The 21,495-nt window shown below is 45.6% G+C and overlaps 1 protein-coding gene across 28 annotated transcripts in view; it reads right to left on the bottom strand.

Annotated features, from left to right (window-relative positions):
• Ttll5 (tubulin tyrosine ligase-like family, member 5) overlaps positions 1-21,495 on the bottom strand; it is a 229,068-nt gene that overhangs the window by 81,751 nt on the left and 125,822 nt on the right. For all 28 annotated transcript variants that reach the window (XR_003950060.1, XM_006515989.4, XM_030246774.1 and 25 more), the window contains one exon: positions 15,290-15,444. Coding sequence is in view for 27 of the 28 variants with exons in the window: in XM_006515989.4 (XP_006516052.1) it covers positions 15,290-15,444 (155 nt within the window). In the remaining variant the exon portion in view is untranslated. The remainder of the gene's footprint in view (positions 1-15,289; positions 15,445-21,495) is intronic.

Here is a 21,495-nt window from a genome sequence, read left to right as displayed (position 1 = left end):
CTGCCCCCGCCTATGAGGATAATGGAAGACAGCGAGTAAGCATGAGAACTGGGTTGGCTCCATCTGAAGAGAGGAAATCTGGACAACTGCTGGCTCCTGCCTTATCATTCTGCAGGCATGAGAATGCGCATCAGCTCCTCAGTTCCTCTGAGTCACACCCTGTGACACCTGTAACCCTGCAGACAGATGGCATGGGCTGTTAGCCCTGTCTCCTCAGCACGCACTCAATACAGAAGTGGGGCCCTAAGCATAGCATGCTCATTTTCTCCTAACAACAACTGTGAAAAAGATACATTTACCTAGATCTTAGAGATAAGAATATTAGCTTCAAAAACATATCCTGCTGAAAGAGTGGCTAAAAAAGAGGAATCCAAATTGGTTTATCTCTAAAATACATAGCCTCAAGCATTAAGTCATAATGTTTTAATGTGAGACTTCAGGATTTAAAAATAAGAGATTCTGAAATTACTCAAGCCAGGCTATGGTGCAAAAAAATGATATACTTATTTACCCCAATTTTTTCTTAAGGATATGCTTCAGAGAATATTCTGTCTCTCTTGGTGTGTGTGTGTATGTTTTGTGTGCACGTGTATGTGTGTGTACTGTTAAGAGGCTAAACATCAGAATCTTGACAGAGGGTGCAGCCTTTCCAGATGAAAGGTCAGAATTTAGAGAAAGGAAGACATCAAGAAAAAGGGTGCCATGGGCTGAGGGTCATTGGATTTGGGGAACATCTTACAGAGAAGCCAGGGCAGGGAGAGGGCAGGAGAAGTTGGCACACTGATGAAGGTGAGTGCTTGGCTGAGGAAGAAAGGAGGGGGGCACAGTGCCTATGTGATGACTGGGGAGACGGTGGTCACACTGAGGAGTCTGCTCCAAGGACAACGGCAGCTGCCCTCAGCTCAGAGCCTGGCAGGCAACTCTGCTGGTAAAAGACCTGAGGGTTAAAAAGGGAGCTCAGCCAGGTGTAACAGGAAAGGGAGGCAATAGAAAACAATGGCCTCACAGGTCTGAGAGGAGGAGCTGGCAGGCCTTAGGAGAGTGATGATAGGAAGTACCTGGAATGGACCACTCCAGGCTTTAAACACTTGCCAAGCTAACCTAGTAACTCTACACTGCTCAGTGCCTCAGCAGGGAGATTAGTCTGTACATTAGCAGCATAAATAAACAGGCTGCTTTACAGGGAACCCTGAGTGGGCAGGGCTTTAATGCTAAAAGAATATTCATGGATAGGATCTCCTTAGAACCTTTAGAACCTCCATCGCTTTTCCATGGTAAAGTTTGGCTTCTATTTTGTCTGGTGCTTTGCCCCAAGTCAGGAAGTCCTAGGCAGATCTGGGCTTGGCTCCCAGGTCTTCCCAAGTCCTACTCCAGGGTTCTCTGGGCACATATAAAATACAACCCTTTCCTTCAACAAGCTTACATCTCAGGAATGGAAAACCAAGGTAACTCTGCAAGGGAAGGTATGCTGAACCCCACACGAGTGGAATCCAGGGGCAGCAGCACAGCTTGGAACGGCTGAAGCCTGGGCAGAGAAAGGGATAGCTCAGCAGGAGAGCAGAGGCAGAGAACAGGGTGGACTGCACCTGGCCTCTTGGACCTACTCCATCCCTGTCCCCAGCACAGTTTCGGCTACGAGTCAACACACATCTACTGCTGGCATTGAGCTAGACGAGGAGGAGCCAGGGCCAGCACAGTTAGAGTTCCTTGCTGGGAGTCATCAGGGAGAGGAGTGATAGATATAGTTCAGTGATGTCTATCACTATCTCAAGTGCAGGAGCCCAGTCTGCCCAAGAAATGCAGGACCTCCAGGTCTCCAGACCTGACCATGCTCCATTCTAGAAGAAAAGGCTCCGCTTCTCTTACAGCAGGTGGTAAGAACAGGACAGCCAAAAGGGAGGGTGGGGCACTCAAGGGACTATTTTTCAGCAGAAGAGTAGCTAACTGGTAAAGCCAATAGGTGTTTCGCCCTGAACTCCACAATCTCATACTTAACCCTCCCCAAATACCTCTAAGCTCTTCTATGTATACTATGCACATATCATAAAGAAATATGCAATGGGGGACCATACAGAGTCGGCAGAGTGCTGAGACAGCATGCCTGGCAGCTGCTGAGACAAAAACTTCAAAGCTCTGGCTTCTTTGAAAACCTATCAGGCAGGACCCCACCCATTCCCCTACTAGCCACAGCTTCCCTGGGAGCCAGTGCGAGAAACCACTTCCGCAGGTTTGGCTGCGTTCCCCAGGGCTGGAGCTTTAGAAGCCATGTCATGACTGCCAGCCAGGCAGGTGGGGAATGGGGTGAGGCAGTGGGGTGGACAGGAAGCAAGATCTCCCCCAGCATCTAGCCGTGGACTGCTCAGAAAACAAAGTGCTAACACTTTGAAAGTTCTTCCTGTCAGGTGGTCCAGCTCCAGACTGGTTAGCCACTAGTAACCCTGAAGCTCTGCCTTTTGAGATTTCCAAGGCTTTAGAAAATTCGCCCCTCCCAGGACCACAAATTAGTTCAAGAGCAGCATTTGCGGTAAATGGCCAGATCTAAACAAGAGAGGCTCAAGTCTACATAAGATCCTGAGAGGATAAGCAAGAATATGCCTTTCTTTGAATTTCATTTCTTTTTATTTTTCTGACTAGTTTGGGGCTTTAATTAGTCTCTGGGGTCTGTGTTGCTCTAAATGGGAGCCACAAGCTACATGTGTCTTTTGAGCTTTTACTTAAGGCTAATGAGACTAAAAAATAAAACTTACTAATTTTTTTTTGAAATAAGGTTTTATATAGCGCAGGTGAGCCTTGATCTAGCCATTTAGTGGAGGGTGACCTTGAACTTAGATTTAAGTACCCAAGTATAGCTTGTGACAACCATACTGGGCAATTCTGGCCTCCCTTAGGGACCCTCTGAGCTTCACTGAACACTACTTGGGGGGTGGGGGGAAGGCTCTATTCAGAGACAAAGATACAAAGCATTGGTTGGCTCCATTCTTCCAAATCTTTCACGAGACTGTGGGCAGCGGGGTGAGCACGCAGACTACCACCACACATGGGAGAGCACATGTGTAGAAGACCCAAGTTTAGATCTCAGCAACTGCATCAGGCAGCTTGTAAGAGCCTGTGACTTGAGTTCTAAGAGATCCAAGTCCCTCAGCCGATAACCACACATGCATGTAGTCATTAGAATGTACATACCATATACACAAATAAAAATAAAGTCTTTTTTAAAAAAAGGGCAGAGGTGTGGTGACCTGACAATATGCATTCCCTGCACGTCACTCACATAGGGGAGGCCAGAAAGCATGTGTAGCGAAGGACCAAGGAGAAAGGAGCACCTTCAGTCAGAGGCACACATTCAGCAGATGCTACAGCTTCTTGCCACGAGGCATGAAAGAGGCTGGGAATGAAGGGTGTGCACAGATGGCAGGCCACTCAAGCATCTGCTAGAAATGGCTTCTAAGAGTCCTGCTGGTTCTACTGAATGGGAGATGGTGACAGGAGCAAGGAGCCTGTGCATCTCACCTCCACACTCAGCTCCATCCTCCCACTGCAAAAGGCCTCGTGCTTGCTGGGCACTTCTGATTTTAGATAACTAGGAGAAATCAAATAAGGACCAAAGGAAAGGGCCTAGTGTGGTAGCTCATACCTGTAATCCTAGCATTAGGGAGTCTGAGGCAGGAGGATTATTGGGAGTGTTAGACCAGTCTCATCTCAAACAAAGATAAAATATAAAAAAGACCAGATTCAGTGAGTTGAGACGTGGGGTCTGAGAGAGAGTTTCCTAAGCTCAGGGAATCAATCAGAAATTTTTATCCTCCTGTGTTCAATTCACTAAAAAGATGGGCTCTGGTACAATTTACTGAAGGGCCAACCTGTGGGAACTGCACATTTGCAAGCCATCTACTCAGTGTGGAGGAAACCAGACCTTCCTTCCAACCACCTGTCTTAAGAGGAGACCAGAGGACAAGGAGATGAGAGACCTGTGAGGTTTGCTTGGGTAGAGTCCAGGGAGGCTGAGGAGCTCTGCCCTAAGAGGCACTGGGCTAGGACAGAAAGGTGACTCACCCTTCAGGGAAATGGTGACAGAAAGAGGAATTCAAGAGTGACAAAGGTGACATGAAGATGCAAAACATACAGTAGGCTTAATTTTTCCTTTAAAATAACTATTTAAGCTGGGCAGTGTTGGCACACACCTTTAATCCCAGCACTCGGGAGGCAGAGGCAAGCGGATTTCTGAGTTTGAGGCCAGCTTGGTCTACAGAGCAAGTTCCAGCACAGCCAGGGACTATACAGAGAAACCCTGTCTCAAAAAAACCAAAACCAAAACCAACCAACCAATCAAACAAACAAACAAAAAAAAACCCAAAAAAACAAAAAACCCAACAACAACAACAACAAAAAAACCTATTTAATAATTCTTTTACCTTACAAAACATATAGATATTGTGAATGGCTGAGTGAAATCACTTAACAGACATGCCTTATTCTGAATACTTTTAAATTTTACTTGGTGAGAATAATTTAAATCTCCTAGCCTGTGGATCTGAGTTCAATCCCTGTTATAGATGGTGGGAGGCAAGAACTAATGCTTACAACTGTAACCTGCATGCCAGCACATGTATGCGCACACACACAATAAACAAAATGCACTTAAGAAATTAACTACAGTCACTCTTTTTCATCAATACTTTTTAAATAAAAAGAACACAATTATTTTGTCACCAGGCACGGTAGTGTACACCTTTAATCCTAGTAGTCGGGTGCCAGAGATGAGTGGATTTCTGTGAGTTCCAGGCCAGCCTGATTTACACAATGAGACCTTGTCAAAAAAAACTAAACAAAAAAAACTACTTTATTTTTAATTAAGTATATGTGTGTATCTGAGTGTCAGTGTATGCAGGCGACTTGAGGTGACTGAAGAGGCTGGAGGCAGAGGCAGTGCATCCCTAGAGCTGGAATGACAGGTAGCTGAGAGCTGCCTGGCATAGGTGCTCAGAGAGGAACAGGCTCTCTGCAAGACCAGTGTGCACTTCGTCCACCTAGCCTTCTCTCCAGTTCCAATACTGGGCTCATTTTTATTTTACTTTCTTTTATTATTTTATTAATAAAATATTGTTGAGACAGGGCCTCACTGTGTAACCCTGGCTGGCCTGAAACTCCCAGAGATCCACCCACCACTGCCCCGAGTGCTGGGGTTACAGGTGAGTACCCAGCCCTCAGTGGCTGGTTTTGCTCCTCTGAAGTGCTGGGACTAAGTGTGGGAAGGAATGATGCTAAGAAGGCAGGCTGGGCCAGAGGGGCGGTCGGTCACCTTAGAGATTTGGCCCAAATCAGTCTTTTTGTTTTTCAGACTGTGGTGTTACCAGGTCAATTTTTCCTGAAAAATCTGTTATGATTACACAAATTAACAAGGTATTAATAAACAAAGTAAAATATTTAGGATAAATAAAACAGATTAGAAACCAGCCTGGAGAGGTGGGCCCTGCGTGCTGGAGCCTAGCACTGTCACCTGGTCTCCATCACTGGGAAGTCAGTCAGTACTTTGCTCTCACTTTTCTCCTGAATTTCTCACTTAGCTATGAACGTGGAAGAAAGCAGAATAAGCGTTTATCTATACTTCTGAAACTCTCAACTTTCTGGCATAGTTGTGTGAAATAAAAAGATCTCTACTGGAACCAGATCGATTTCAGTTCCTATTCCTCAGGATCCACTGTGTTTTTTGGCTGACATACATTTCAAGCAGAAACACTGTATTTATCCAAACTAGTCCCCATCCACAGTCTCTCAGAAATACCTGGCCCACTTTGCAGATCTTTCTCCGCCTCCAATTTTCTTCACAGATCTGTACACTATTCACAACCTGGGACTGGATGGAAATTCTTGCTTTCCACCCACTGGTACCTGCTCTGTACTGCCAAGCACAATGGTGCCAAGTGCTCCCTTTTAATTACCTGCTTTGGATTTTACACGAAAAAGAATAACAACAACAACAAACCAAAAAGACATATAGACTAGAGTTCCCTAGGCCACCTGACCAATCTGTCAACACTAGCTGAAAAGAATAGAAGCGTGAATCTCATCTGTCTGGTTCAGAGATCCCACACAGTCAGGTACCAAGGAAACACCTTGGTCTCTCAACTCCCGCCTACCCTTCTAACGTCAGCTTCCAGCTTTCCATGATGTTTGGTCAGTTTATTCAACCAGCATAAACATCCTTGCCTCTGAACTCTCACCACTTTGAGAATAATGCTGTTTATCAATAAGGCACATATTCTTTTATAGTGCTTGCATTAACAACGTCACTAATTTTTCTCCCTAAAGACACATCCTTCAGGGCCTGAACCGGCTCTGGTGTTTAGGAAATTAACAGCAGGCTAATAGGGAAAGGCACATTAGTATATCAACTATCAGATGAAACCATTTCCCTGATGGAACACTACTCATCACCAGTCTCCCCTTCCCTCTCTCCCCAAGGATGTCCATGTTGTCGCTCTCTCTCTCAAGAGCTAGGCTTCCACAGCCTTGAGGGAATGGCAGGAACTTAGCAGCAGGACAGCAGAACTTCAGCTCACTTTCTTTGGTGCCATTTGGCCACAGAAAATAGTCCAAAACCCCTAGCCATTATGCACGTGGGTCACCTCCTTCAAGGGACCTTCCCCTGTCATGTCAGAAAGCCTTACGTCTCACTTAAACTCTTCCCCATCACAGTCACATCACTGAGACATACCCACATTTCTCTCTTGTCGCAGGATGACAGCAAAATCTAAGAACCAGGCCAAATGTCATGTCGGTCACTGTCTTGAAGCCTAATTAATACCATCTTAACTTGGTGACTCATCAGAGTTGCACATCAAGTCCTTGCTACCCCTGAAGCATGCAAATGGTCACATTAGGACCATTCTGCTATGACATACCCTGTACGTGGGGTGATGAATTTTTAAACCTGAAGTTCTTCCATACTGCCTCTCTGTTCACAAGCTTTGCTTATGTCTCCTGAAGGACACAGACGCCATACTTAAATAACTTGTTAAAAGTCTAGCTTCTTTAATGGTTCACAGTCAATGAGGGCATTCACTTCATAATTAATATGGCCATAAACCTGAGCACAGTGATCTAAAACTGTTGTTTTCTCTGCCCTAGTACTGTAGGACACCACACAGTGATGGCCTCACACTCTACAGGGGGTGCAAAAGGGTGTTGAGCAGGAAATGCTGACCCAACAGTTTCTTGGTTCTGGTGTTGAAGTGAGGGAACTGAGAGCACCCCAAAACCCACTCCAAAGTGCTCCTCACTGCAGCCGCTAGGAGGAGGGCCTGCACGGTGTCAGGTGGTAGGATTCTATGGTTATTACAACAGGGGGAAGGACTGCTTCCCTCAAGCTTCTTCAACCCTAACTCCTGTTTGTTGTTTAAAGTGCTGACTGCCGCCCTGGCTGGGCTTGCTCCCAAGTGTGCTAAGTCAGTGCTGGGTAAGGCCTCCAGAGGGATCTCCAGGATTTCTCTGTAGAAGTGAGAGACAAAGACAGAGTTCCCTCAGTGCTGGAGTTCCCCTCACACTCTCTTACTTGTAACAGTGGGGAGAGTAGCAGCAACCTGAGAGAGGACTTAGGCCCGGATTAGAAACGCAGCCACCTGAATGATGGTTCAGCCTCTCTACCTATGAGGGTTAGTCAACTTCAGATCCAAGAGAATTTTAATTGAGTCTGTGCTGAACACAAATTTTCCATGATAGATAATTCTCTGCAATGTTATAATGGCTATCTACATATATAATGTTAGGTAGTATAATCTGGAGACAAAGCATTGTGGGCAGGTATGTGTGAGCTATCTGCAGACGCTACATCGTGTGGTATGAGGGACGACAGCACCTGAGGCTTTGGCATCTGACGGTCCTGTAACTTCTCTTTCAGTGACACTGAGGGATGACTAGAAGTTCTCAGTTCCATGAGCTAGGAGTATGTGTGTGTGTGCTCACCCTGTGAGACCGGAGAGCCTTTACCTTGCCCACGCTGGGTGCGACGGCGGCAGCGCAGCACAGCAGTGTGTATTTTCCATCTGACGTGTGGATGACAAGGACCTACCTCTCTTCCTTCAGAGACCCCAGGCTCCCAAGCATCCTGTGCTCTGGCGCGATGCCCAGCCAGCTGTGAGCAACACGTTTCCTGTGTTTACCAACTGCTGCTCTCATGGTAAGGAACTGACCCTGTGACACACTGAGCTGCCTGGGTGGACACTGTCCCTGAGGAGGTTATATTGTTGTGGCTGAGCGGGCACAGAAGTGGGCAGCTTCAGGGAAATATGCACAACTTTGCTAGTCCTATGCCGGGGAAGCCTCGGCTTGGGGGATTTCGGTGTGGTGTGGAGTTCTCAGGGGATGAAGGTCAGGTAAAGTTTGTTTTATAAGAAAGAAGAAAAGAGAAATAAGTAGTGAAAAATCACTTCTGTAGAGCTCCAACATAAAAGCTGTTTTGTTAGCCTGCCCTCCACCCCACCCCCAAAGTGGTTTCTTTCTGTGATTGTGCTCCTTGGCTGAAGATTGTTGTTTATATAACAGGATGAAATACAAAATTATAAGCTCCAAACTCCTCCAGAGAAAGGCTGTCCCAGAGCTCAACCCCCAGGATAAATGGAAAATGGAGTGTTTACTGGCTGAGCACTGAGCTGCACTGGGAATGTCAGCATTCAGAGGACAGCAGAGAGGAAGGGTGCTGTGCAGTCTCTGCCCTTCAACAGAGTTCAGCAAGGGCAGTTTCTTCTCTGCCCACCCCCAAGACTGCCTATCCTCTGAAAGACTGCCTCTGGGCAATCTAGCTCAGGTGCTCTACGGGGCAGAGGGTGTGCTATCTTGACCAGCACAGGGCCGAGTGCTGCAGCAGCATCTTATCTTGGGCAATCCGATTTTAAGTCAGTCTCTTGGAGTCAGTCTGCCTGAATCCCCTACCGGGCCCCCCAACTCAGAGTTATCAAGAACCTATACCTAAACCAGGCATTCTACTATGCTGGCTACTTTCATACACAATTCCATTTAGTCTTTAACAACTAACAAGGTAGGTATTATTATTATTATTTAAAAATGATAGATAGGGGGCTGGTGAGATGGCTCAGCGGTTAAGAGCACAGACTACTCTTCCAAAGGTTCTGAGTTCAAATCCCAGCAACCACATGGTGGCTCACAACCACCCGTAATGAGATCTTACACCCTCTTCTGGTTTGTCTGAAGACAGCTACAATGTACTTATGTATAATAATAAACCTTTGGGCTGAAGCGAGAAGGGACTTGAGAGCAAGCGAAGTTGACTTGAGCGAGTGAACTTGACTGGAGCCAAGTAGAGAGAGGTCCTAAAAATTCAATTCCCAACAACCACATGAAGGCTCGCAACCATCTGTACAGCTACAGCGTACTCACACATATAAAATAAATAAATAAATAAATAAATCTTTTTTTTTTTTTTTTTTAAAGATAGATAGAGCTGGGGCTATAGCTCAGTGGGAGAATGCTTGTTTAGCAATGCATAGGCTGTAGGCTTAATCTCTATTAACTATCATACTATCATACAAACACACACACACACACACACACACACACACACACACACACACACAAGTTGGGGGTAGTTGAAGGTATAGCTAACTATAACTTGTCCAAGCTCGCTTGAGAAAAGCAAGGTCTGTCATACCCTAGGTTCTCTCCCTTTCTGTTGCCACACACCTTCCTTCCCTGCAGGGATTTCAGTCCCATTTCCTATTAAGTTGGCAGCTTTGGTTTCTGAACAGCTTCTGTGGAACATAGACCTCTCTTTTAAATCTTTGCATAGATTTGTCATGTTGTTGTTTTATAAAGTGTTCTAAAAAGCACACAATTTTGTATTTTCCATTTTACATGTACTTACTTAACACGTAATAATGTTAAATACATTCACATTATTCTACATTAAATCCTAAAATATTTTCATTTTGCAGGGCTGAAATTCTATACCTACTAAACACTGACAGACTGACGTTTCCTCTCCTCTTGCCCAGCCCTTGGCAACCCCGTACATTCTATCTCTATGGCCCTGGGTGCTTTAGAGAGTGCATGTGTTTGTTCCTTTGTGATGGGCTCATCTCAGTGCACTAGCTAAAGGTTCTGTCATTCTGTAGCAATAATGTCTGAAAGGACCGAAGTCTGATCCGTTCTTCATTGTCTTTTCAATTGCCTGTGCCATAAAATGCAGTTACCAGCATATGCTGTCTGGAATGGCTCTCTAATTGTTTCATGTGTATACAACTCCTTTTCATACCAGATGTTAACTTCTTGGTGATCAAACACCAGGGATTACATATCTTTTAATCCCTACCTACCTGTAAACCCTCTACTGAGTACAAGGACCACACAGTCTGGAGATCAGAGGCTACTCTGTATTACTTGATGCTCCAGCCTGGCATGTAGCATAATGCCTGACATAGGAAATGCGCAGGAAATATCATGAACACAGCAAATGCTGCTGACCAATGACCAAGAATGAAAAGATGTTAAGTCAGAGACCTGAGTCTCTGCACTATTCCCCCAGCACTATTTGGGGGAAGTAATTTAAACAAATGGAGAAAAGTTATTAGCTAAACTGGAATCAGAATCTTTGAAAAATTTATTCTACATGTTAGACACAGCAGAACACCAGGCTTTTTCTGACTGGTTACTGAAGAACAGGACAGAGGGAAGGAGTAACAGAGACTGTCTGCAATTGTCAGGATTCCCATTCTCTGGTAGAATGCCAAGTTTGGAGATGGAAGCGCTTACTTGGAGTTAGAGCTGACTGAGCATCTCATGCCCAAAATATCAAAATATCTTGTCCCATTACAAGTACGAATAAACTCTGCATGTATTCTGTCAATTCTCCTAACTTTAACATCGAGGAACAGATAAATCCCTAGGATCTCTCTCTGTGTGTGTGTGTGTGTGTGTGTGTGTGTGTGTGTGTGTGTGTGTGTGTGTATGTATGTGTGTGTGTGTGTGGGGGGGGGTGCATGTGTGTGAAAAAGCCAGAGATGGATAAAAATAATTCAATGACAAATGCTGGAAAAACACACAAAGGGGCAGAAGCCAGACATTCGTGGGATTCCCTGACAGCTCGACCCACAAGGAAGGGCTGGTCTGGAAAAAACAGGGCCTCAGGTTCCTGCCAAGCTGTCTGAGGCCCTGTCCTTCCCAAATCACTCCAAGCAGCAGCCAAGGCTTTATAAGTAACCCTTCCAGGTCTCATAATAGGACTCAGGAAGAGAAAAACACCCTCAGCCCACCAGGCGCTCCTCACCTAGAAAGTCTCCCTGGCGATGTGGTCCAGCTCCATGGAAGGAGAGAGGAGAGAGACTTGCACACCTGCTCTCAGCCTCAAATGGTTCCCTCTGTGCCCAGAAAACCCAAAATGGGAAACCCAATCTTGCTCACTAGCTGGGGAAAATCCAAAATAGCCAGGTACTAACATCTAGAGACCAGAGACAAGGCCTGAGAAAAAAAGTCATAAAATGTGGTACCTGCATCCTGGAGTCCTGCTGGGTAACGCCACACTGCCCTTGCCTGAGGCATGCCGCAGGCTTTACACATGTGACTGCATTTGGCCCTAACAAGTCTCTCTTCTGGAGAATGGCCTGCAATTAATCTCACTTATTACCTCTGAAAAGTAACAACAGAGGAATGGCGGGCCAAGTCCAACCCCAGAGTGTCTAGGGAACTGCAAGCTGCATGGCCAGGTCTCAGACTGTCTGGGCAAGCTGTGGCTCTCTGCCTCACTCTCCCACAACAAAGCCTGAGCAGGGACTCCAGACAGACCAAAGGAACCAGGGGATTTGAGGCGCTGGACTGAGCTCACACTGACCCAATGGGAGACGACAGCCCTGAGGCTACACTTGGAGCAGTTTCCAACAGCAAGGGAAGAATAAGGTTGTCTGGAGAAAATTTGTGCGATCCATAAAACAGAGAACAATAGCAACAGGGGGAAATGAGGAGTAACATTATCTGCGAGTCTTCGTGAGTCACTGGTTATTCATTCCTGTGGCTACCAAGTCTCTGAGTTCTCCCACATGCTGACGAAAGTACAGCCAGCACCGGGAGTCTCTTTACATCTTAGCTTTGCTGGGCAGCCTAGCTGACTGAATTAGCAGACTGTGGGTCTGGAATCTACTGCTGCCATCACAGAAACTAGTGAGAGTACCTTTTATTTACTTAGCCTCCACTTCCAAGGAGATCAAAGGCAATCCAAAAGCTCTCAAAACAGACCAGTTTATAGGTAAGTATGCTTATCCTATAAAAAGATTAAATAAATAGCTTAGGGTCTCTTAGTGTCAAAAGCAGTAATAAAACTCACATCTCTAAGCTACAACTCCCATCTTCATTAAGGTTAGTCACTTCTTACTACAAAGGAGGAACAAAAGATTAAGTCAATATCCAAAAATACCCTCTTCACAGGGACTTACCAAGTAAAAATGGAAATCAGGCCTCGGGACTCAGCAGAATGCCTTTGGCTGGGACCACAGCACAGCCCAAACTAAGACCTCAGAATTCACTTAGCGCTGCTCTTGGGTGGCTGCTCCCAGAGTTCTACATGGAACTGGAATACTCAAGTTGAGTCCCTAGCCATCCTAGCACCCAGAGGTTACCTGGAGCCATAGAAGACTTCCCAAGGCTCCTTAGACTGCACTGGAGCCTGGCAACAGGCTTTCTGTTTCAATAGAAGCATGGAGAGCTGTTGTAGACAATTATGTCAAGGTGGAAAGCTCAGGGAACTACACGGAGACTGCATCCTGGCTGCAGAGGCACCAGGTCACTGCAGGGCTCAGTGTCTGGCTGGGAGAAGGGCAAAGGAAATTAGGTCTTGGCTCTGACCTTGACATATCCTATCATCTTTCCTCTTATTTCTAACAGGTGCTACCAAGAGAAACGTCTTTAGCCAGCCGGAACTTTTAGTAAAGTCACCCCTACCAAATATTCGAAGTGCTACAAATTCTGTCTCAACCGTGTACTCTGACATCTTGTTTCTAGTAAGAAAGTACCTGTTGCTGTCATCCACATAGACCAGCACAGACTGTGGCACAAATGTGTTCCACAGGACTGCTGGCTCTGCTGTGGTGTGAAAATAGAATATATGCAAACATTTGCAAGGTGAATAAAGCTGTTAAGTATAAACAGCTTCCTTTGTATGACTTGTCTCAGGAATGTGGCTACTCTGTAGATTGTACTAAAGACAACAGACTTTTCCTGTGGGGAGGACTCTGTGGAAAGCGCCCAGTCTTAAAAGTGCTGCAGCCTTGTTTGTCCCCAACTCTTCTGAGTTGGTTCTTCTGATCCCAACCACAATGACTATGGGAATAAGAGACACCACTCCAGGGCATGACATAATGTGCTTATTAGGTTTATGTCACTTCCGGGGCATGGTTTCTGGTTCCAAAATTAGCTCCTTAAACACTAATTCTGACACCAACAGCAACTTCAACAGTTAGGTAGTTTCTCCCTCCCCATGTCTTTCACCTGCCTTTTCAAGCTTCAAGCTTCCAGCAAGTACACAGAAGAGAAGGCAGCTGGGACCACTGGCGTGGGGGTGCTGGGAGCTGTGCTCACACACTGGGCCACCTGATAGCTTCATTTCAAGGGAAGAGGATCCCTGAGGTCAGAAGGCTTCACTCACTCTGATAATCACACCTCCATTGCCCATCTGCCTGAGGGGCTGCCGCTGCGGACTCTACACTCATACAGACAACAGCCCTTCCAACAGGGCTAAGAAAGGGATCATCCATACAATTTGTCATGGTCCCAGTGGATAGGTGTGGTGGCACATGCTTTGAATCCCACCACCCAGGGGGCAGAGGCAGGCGGAGCTGAGTTCCAGGCCAGTCTAAGACAAGACTACTTCAAGTTGGATGGTTGGGAGGTAGGGTTGAATTGGGGGTTGGGGCTGGGGATAAATATGAAAAAACCCAATAAAATGGGAGTAAACACCAAACAAAGTAACAAAACCACTCCAACTATTATTGTGTGTGTCTGTGTGTACACACCATGGCAGTCATGCTGAGCTCTGGGGACAGCAGTCAGGAATGGCTTCCTTCCCTCCCTCCCTCCCACAGTGGCCTGTGGCCTGAGGTCAGGTGCTTAGGCTGTGAGGCAAGCACAGGCCCCAAGCATTTTGGTCAGGTTGAGGCTTTAGTACAAGACCCTTCATTGCCTTTTAGGACACTGCCATACTTGAAAACTGAGAACCAGGGATTTTGTATTTGGGAACCTATTTTGTATTCCCCTACACCCCTCCCCGCTTCATAGACCAAGCCTTGATTTTTATTTCTTAAAAACGCTACATATTTATTTTGTTTCCTGACTCTGTGCTGTGCCTTCAACTCTTTCACAATGATTTTCTGCTCCTCGATAGGAAAGCCTGCTGGATCCCGTCACGGAAGCACCACAGGCCCTGCTGACGCACTTCTTCGTCTTAGACAATCTCCTAAGGACTTTGGGTCTCACAGCCCGAGCCCCTCTCAAGTCAGCCTGGGCACACCGCATGCGGATGTAGGTCCTTTCCCAACCGTCTGGTGTAAAAAAGAATCCTGTTGCCAGGGTTTGAAGACAGACTAGTTTTGTTAGAAACTGTACTGCAGGAAAGCCTATGTCAAACACTGGACATAAAGGCACTCACTCTGAGCGCCTCTCCAAGCACTGCCTCCGGAACACGGAAAAAAAACCCACGTTTGTTGTTGTTGTTGTTTTTTAAAAATTTTCCCCATACAGGGATTGTTAAACTATAGAAAGAGACCACTATTCAACACAGTGCTTTCTTTCTCAATTGAGAACTTGCTTTATGTCTAGAATCATTTGGCTTTTATCCCCTGCAACTTTTTTCAAGTACACAAAAGAAATAAATACCTTCCCACTTCTCAAATCAATGTATTGGAGGAAACTGTAGGCAATTATGTATACTGGCTTTTGAAAACATAAGAAACAAATACCCCTCCAAAGCAGAGACCAAAGTACCCAAAGCACAGTGCCTTATGGGTGTAAAAAAAGAGCTGGAGGCAAGCAAGCATGAAGGTAAAACTCAGCCACAAGTGAGGAGAGACACAGCGATTCTTCCAACTACCAGGAATTTCCTTCTCATGAAAACAACCTTACAAATTAAACTAGGCCTTGTGCTCAGTGCTAGAATCTGTGGACAGGCAGAGAAAAGGCAGCTGGCTTGCTAGACTCCACTCAGAACTCTCTGCGGCAGCATCACTCAGGATACGGCATAGGCAGGTCACTCCTGTGTACCCCAAATGCTAGCCCCGGGCCTTCACTCACTCACCTGCTTCCAGGGGGGCTGGAGTGGGTCTCAGAAGCGTGGAGGTCTGGCTGTATAGACCACGTTGGGCCACTAGGACTGATGACAGGCCGAAGGGTAGGGGGGGTGGATGCACTGCTTCTGTTTATGACACTGCTGGCCAAATTCAGGTTTGTCACCTAGAAATGAGGGGAGGGAAAGAACTTGATTTCACAAAGCTTTAGAAAAGTATCATGAGAAGCATGTGGGAGCAATCACAGTCTGCGATGCTGACTCATCGGGCTGAGAGCAGAGCTGTGACAACGGCACAGAGCACAGACTGTCTTCTGTGTGCAGAAAGCAGAGGTGGGGAACGCGCACTGTCTGAGAGGTAGATGGAGCCTAACTCCCTCCCCTACTCTCAGGATGGTAATGGGCTGATCCAGGCAATGTTCAAACCACACAGCCTTCTTCCTCATCTGGAGGTTCTAAGTGCTCAACAAGCTTTAGTTGTAGATAATGATAGCAATAAAAATGATACAAAGAACTCAGTCACTTAGAAAGAAAAACCTGGACAGTCCACTAACATGGACAGTAACATTCATAAATAATTTACACAAGGATGGAATGTGAACAGTCAATTGAACATTTAAAGCTAGTTGTTTCCATCTGTAAATGAGAATTATTTCTTTAAACATGTAACTGTAAAAGGGATTGTGAGACCAACCCACCACATTGCTATATAGTTAAATGTGTCCAACAGTAGCAAAAGGAAGCTTACAGGGGCTCAGGTTACTGCTCTGACTGTGAGGTGGGAGGATATTTCCGGAAATCAGTTTGGGGAAGTTACTCAGCACACTACCTGTAACACCACACACTCACTCTGATGTATGTACTTCTGCAGGTGACAATTTCACCAACGACCATTACAACAGCAGCTCCTATTTGCTAGAATCCAGGGAGGGGCACACATCTCATGCAAATTCAGAGTCTGTAATCAGTACAGGGATGACCCCAGTCCTCAGTTTGCACAGCAGGAAAGGGCCTCGACTTAAGCAGGGAAGCAGAACTAGGGCTAAAGCGACTGCAACGCCGAGGTCCAGCTCATACCACACACTATAGAAAAAATGTACTTAAAAGCAAGCATTGTTTTTAACAGTGAAATAGGAGAAGGTAAAAACGGCTAACAAGATGGTTACATTTTGCTCTATCCACATAAGAGAATATTGTTTATTCATTAACTAGGAACATGATGCTAACTTGGGGGTGGGGGGCTCTAATAAAAATCACAATGTAAATCTTAAACATAAAGTAGACACGTGGATAGACTTCTCAAAAGCTGTAAAGGAAAAAATCCAGAATGTATAACATAGCATCTACTGTGATGTTATTTTTCCTTATGCTTCTGAGTATTCTCCATATTGCTCTACGACTTAAGGAGCCAGACGTTTTGCCAAGGGTGTCAGGATCACTGCAAAGGGGAGCTGCTCAGTGTAAGCGCCGCCTGGCAGTGACCGCAGGCAGCTGCAGGGAGAGGAAGGGATACGGGGAGTCCTGCAGAGCAGAAGACCCGGTGCTGAGTGCAGGGCTTCTGTGTGCAAGTTGCCAGAATAGTGTCTGAAATACATCATCAGGCAAGAGAAGCTACTGAAGGGACACTCTTTCTCCTACAAAACACCCTAAGGCACCTAAATAACTTTAATATTTACATAAGAAAGAATTCTAAATCTTCAAATGATCTGAAATCATGAAAAAAGAAGTCCTTCGTAGCAACAGTGTAGTGTTTCCTCCCCAGTCAGAGTCCGTAAGTGAAAACAGCGCAAGTCAGTATCTTCTCACCAATGACTCAAAATACGCGTCTTGTCAGAAAGCTGTTTTGCACAGGTTGGAGCGGTCTCTGATGACCGTGAGGCTGGTGCGTGCGGCACTGTGCTTCTGTTCTCCGGGGTGGGCCAGGCTTCAGAAGAGGCGTCGAGAGCCAACCATGACTTTTGACTCCTGCTCTGCATCCGCAGGCACCAGGGACAGAGGGAAGGTGTGAACTGATGCACAAAGAAGAAAATGCTGAAAAGGAGGGCTGCACCTCTTCTCTGGACGTCAGTCTCCTTGAAGCACTCCTTCCTACTTCTCCCTATAGCCTACAGGTAGCAAGGGCCAGATTCTGAGATAGTGCCACTGGCTCCAGCAGGACTGAAGGATCTATTTCTAACCCACACAGACCACTCCTGTCCGCTCTGTAGGCTGTAGAAATACCACAATGCGAGAAAGGTCATATGTGAGAGCTGAACTGAAAAGCTGACTCAGAGGTGAAGAGTGTTCACTGCTCCTCTAGAGGACCAGGGTTCAGTGCTTAACACCCATGGTCTGATGGATGGCAGAAAATACCTGTAACTCCAACTCCAGGGAGTCCAGTGCCCTCTGCTGGTCTCTGCAGCTACACAGCCACAGACATACACATTAAAAAAAAACAAAGTACCAAATCATAACAAAGGGGGTTTAATAGTTTATAGTAGCTAAACAATGGATTAAAAAAACGCACAGTTTGCCATGTTTAGCACAAAGGGCAGAATCTGGACAATAGAGTGTGCAGAGGGGAGGAGAGGGTGGATTGGACAGGTTTGATAATCCATTTGTCGGCGCTGCAGTCCCCGATTCAAACGCCAGTGTTTATCCCCTCACAGCAAACACCCGCCTCCTGTACTCTCTGTGCCCTGCACTGCCACCCCTTGCATCATCTCATCCAATCCTGGGTAACATTCTTATGCCTATCTTAGCAAAGGAGACCAAAGTCTTAGGGCACTAAGCAGGTACACAAACACCACAAATCTAAGTGGTGTCAAGGCCAAGGTGTGAAGTGTTGGGCTCCAGGTGTGTGTGGCATATTCTTCCTTAGACAGCATTGCTTAGCATCTGAGTGGCGCCAGGCACTTGGGATGTGACAATTCACTTACACTTTACCCATTACTCATAGAGGAAAACTCAGGCGCAGAGTCTACTATGATGCTTTACCCAAAGCCATCAACAGTTGTAGAACTTGTGCTGTAGTGTCAAAATCCATTTTCTAACCTGGATGTAGGAAAACAATCCTGTTTACTCTGAACTATTAGAAAACACTTTAAAACATCATTATTCAGAAGCAACAACAGCTCTTCCGTCTTTCCTTTAGACATAATTTCCCACATTTACTCTCCCTCAGAGGACATTAAAGAGGGAGGGACAAGACCAAGCTCAGTCAGGCTTATTTTGTCCCAGGCAGAGTAAAAGGTGGAGGAGAATACAAGCAACTAGGAACAGCTGCTGGCTCTTGATTCAGTCCACAGCCATTCCTTATTTTCTGGAAGAACCAAGAAGGGGCAGCCTCTGTGACTTCTTTATACACAGAAGGGGAGCACTGTTGACTTATTTAGAGTCTCAGAGCAGAGATGAGAGTACTCTCAGCCTTAGGACTGCTCCTTACCCTTTCCTCAAACAAACCCCATTACCACCAAATGCTAACAAGTCAGTCCTTACTTTCAGAATAGTCTCAGCCTTGTCTTGTCTAGAAGTCACGGACCACGTCCACAACAGCTCCTGCTCCCTCCCCTTGCCTCTGAGATCTGTCTGGTGTTGACTTACATTGCCAGTCAATGAACTGATCTTTGTTTTTAAACCATTCTTTAGGTACACCCACATCATTTGCATCTTAATCACACTGTAATGAAATGATGTAATGCAGTTATAAACGAGACAAAGGGAACATTTCCAGGTCATTCTTGTTTTCTAGCTCTGCACTCCTGAACATGGTCTAGCAGAATGCCTCCCGATAATGTCATCAGGACACTGATGACCTGATAACCTGCACTGTCCACTGGGGCAGCCACTAGGCACACATGACTATTATATATCTGAAACGTGGCTGAGAAACTAGATTCTAAACTTTTAATTTTAAAATACAACTAGCTAGTGGCTAATTTGCTGGCCAGCACTTCTCTTCAGTCTTGACTATCTCTATAGACAAATATGTATAATGGATAAATTACGACGCACAAACTATCCCTGGTTCTCTTCTAGTCTCTTGGTCTTTTCTATAGTGGGCAGAAGAAATCCCTGACCTACTATGGACCCAAGCGTCCTTTTTTGGCCTCAGTCCTACCTTACTTTCACTAGGAAAGACAAATCTGGCACTGGGTGAGTCCACAGGCAGCTGAGGTCTCTCTCAGACGCTGAGAAGATAACTACGGCTGTCAGCACACTGCATCTGCTTCTCCACCCACCTACCCTTTCCTGGCTCTGACCAGAGAAGAAAGTGAGACACAGCTCTGTATATATGAGCTATGTAGCCATAATAAACATTTTATTGCTAAAGAATTTTTTCAAAAGACAGCCTTAGCTTATGGTATACAAAAATGTAGCAACACCTGTCCTTTTTGTTAAAGGAGAGGCCACAGTTGTTGGGCTAGTTGGCTTCCCTGAACTAATGCATGCTACTAAATGCTACTAGAATACACACTATTAAACCTGTGAAGCTTAGAATCATGACATTGGCCACAAATGGGTCTAGAGGACAGACAGGGCAATTTAGAAACCATTTTTAAGGAAAGAAACTGTGATTCAAAGAACATGTCCATGTTAGAGAGATGGCCCAGCAATTAAGAGCACCACTGGCTACTCTTCCAGACAACTGGGGCTGGATTCCCAGCACCTACATGGTATCTTTCAACATTTTGTTATTCCCAGTCCCAGGGGAATCTAAAGCCCTCTTCTGGCCTCTTTGGGCACTGCACCCACATGGTCCACAGACATACAGGAAGGCAAAACGCCAATACCCCTTTTTTAAAAATTAAAAATAAATTATAAAAAGAGAACATGCTCAATTCATGATGAACACTCACATGTTTTTAAAGATCTATTTTATTTTATGTATTTGAATGTTTTGCCTGCATGTATGTATGTGCATCATGTGGCTATGGAAGTCAGAAGAAAGTGTTGGGTTGCCTGGAATTAGAGTTACATATGGTTATGAGCTATAATATAGAAGTTGGGAACTGAACTCAGGCCTTCTGCAACAGCCATCAGTGCTTTTAACCACTGAGCCATCTCTCTGGTATCTTTATCTTTGTGCATCTTTACGTGCAAAGTTAGCACAGCGTTCTAAGAGGAGCCATGGATTTCTTGCCTTAGGTACAATGTCATCACTTTTCAGTTCCCACTATCAGCAAGAACGATGCAACCATAGGAACTTAACAATCACTGAATGTATTCAACAGCTCCTTGTAGTCAATGTGCTCAGCACACTATGTGTGAACTAATTTATTCTTAAAAACAGAGAAACTGAAAGTGAGGTTGAGAGATAAAATAATCACTAAGTGTGGCCCTTAAATTCAATTCCTAGACTTTCTAAGGTAAACCTTTCCAATCTTGACTTGAACCATGTGTGAGCATCTGCACCTCACTTCTTACAGCTTTAGTCTGTGGAGCAGCAGCACCTGAACTCTGGACGCCTGATGCAATAGGGAACACAGTTCAGTCCCTGCAACCCGAAGCCTGCATTTTACGAAATCCACAGAGTCCACTTGCCTTGTAAGTTTGAAAAATCACTTTTCAGAGATGGTAGAGAACAAAAGGCAAGAACAAGAGAGGGAACACACACGGCTTCCTCTCCTCCATGCACAGACAGCAGACATGCCTTGGAGAGAGTGAGACAGAGAACAAGGGGGTCAAGGAAGAAGAGGAGACAATTCCAGGAGGGACATTCACGGTTCACTGTTACTTGGTGTTTAGGTGCTCAAACTTTAAAAGTATGCGGAAGATCCAAATGCTTACAAAACATCTCAGAACAAACTTCAGACAAGTCCAAGACTACTTGCTATATTTCTGCGATTAAAACCCATCAGGCCATTTACTAACTATGACTCCATCTCTGCCCTCTTCTGGCTGGTTAGCCAAGTGAACAATTGCCTGTGGGAAATCTGGCCACCAAATCCCACCTCCATCTGAGCCTTGGGGCCTGCTTGGCAGATGTTTCTCCCTTGCTCCTTCCCTCCTCCTCAGCTCCCACTCTTGCAGCAGCTAATCCAGATGTTCTATACCATTCCCTGCCTCACGGCCACTGCCACGGTGACCTCAGCCAGTTTCTCCTTTTAGTACCAAACACTATTTATTTTAGAGTCAGCCTTCCGAATAAGGCAGGTGAGCAAACATCTGAATGTGTGGGGTAAGGACACATTGCATGCATTCCATCTAGACAGGTGTTTAAATTACAGCAGGAATAA

This window comes from Mus musculus, chromosome 12, assembly GCF_000001635.26.
Source record: "Mus musculus strain C57BL/6J chromosome 12, GRCm38.p6 C57BL/6J".
NCBI lineage: Eukaryota > Metazoa > Chordata > Mammalia > Rodentia > Muridae > Mus > Mus musculus.
Note: the sequence above shows the minus strand (reverse complement) of the source record. Positions and strands in the feature narration are given on the sequence as shown.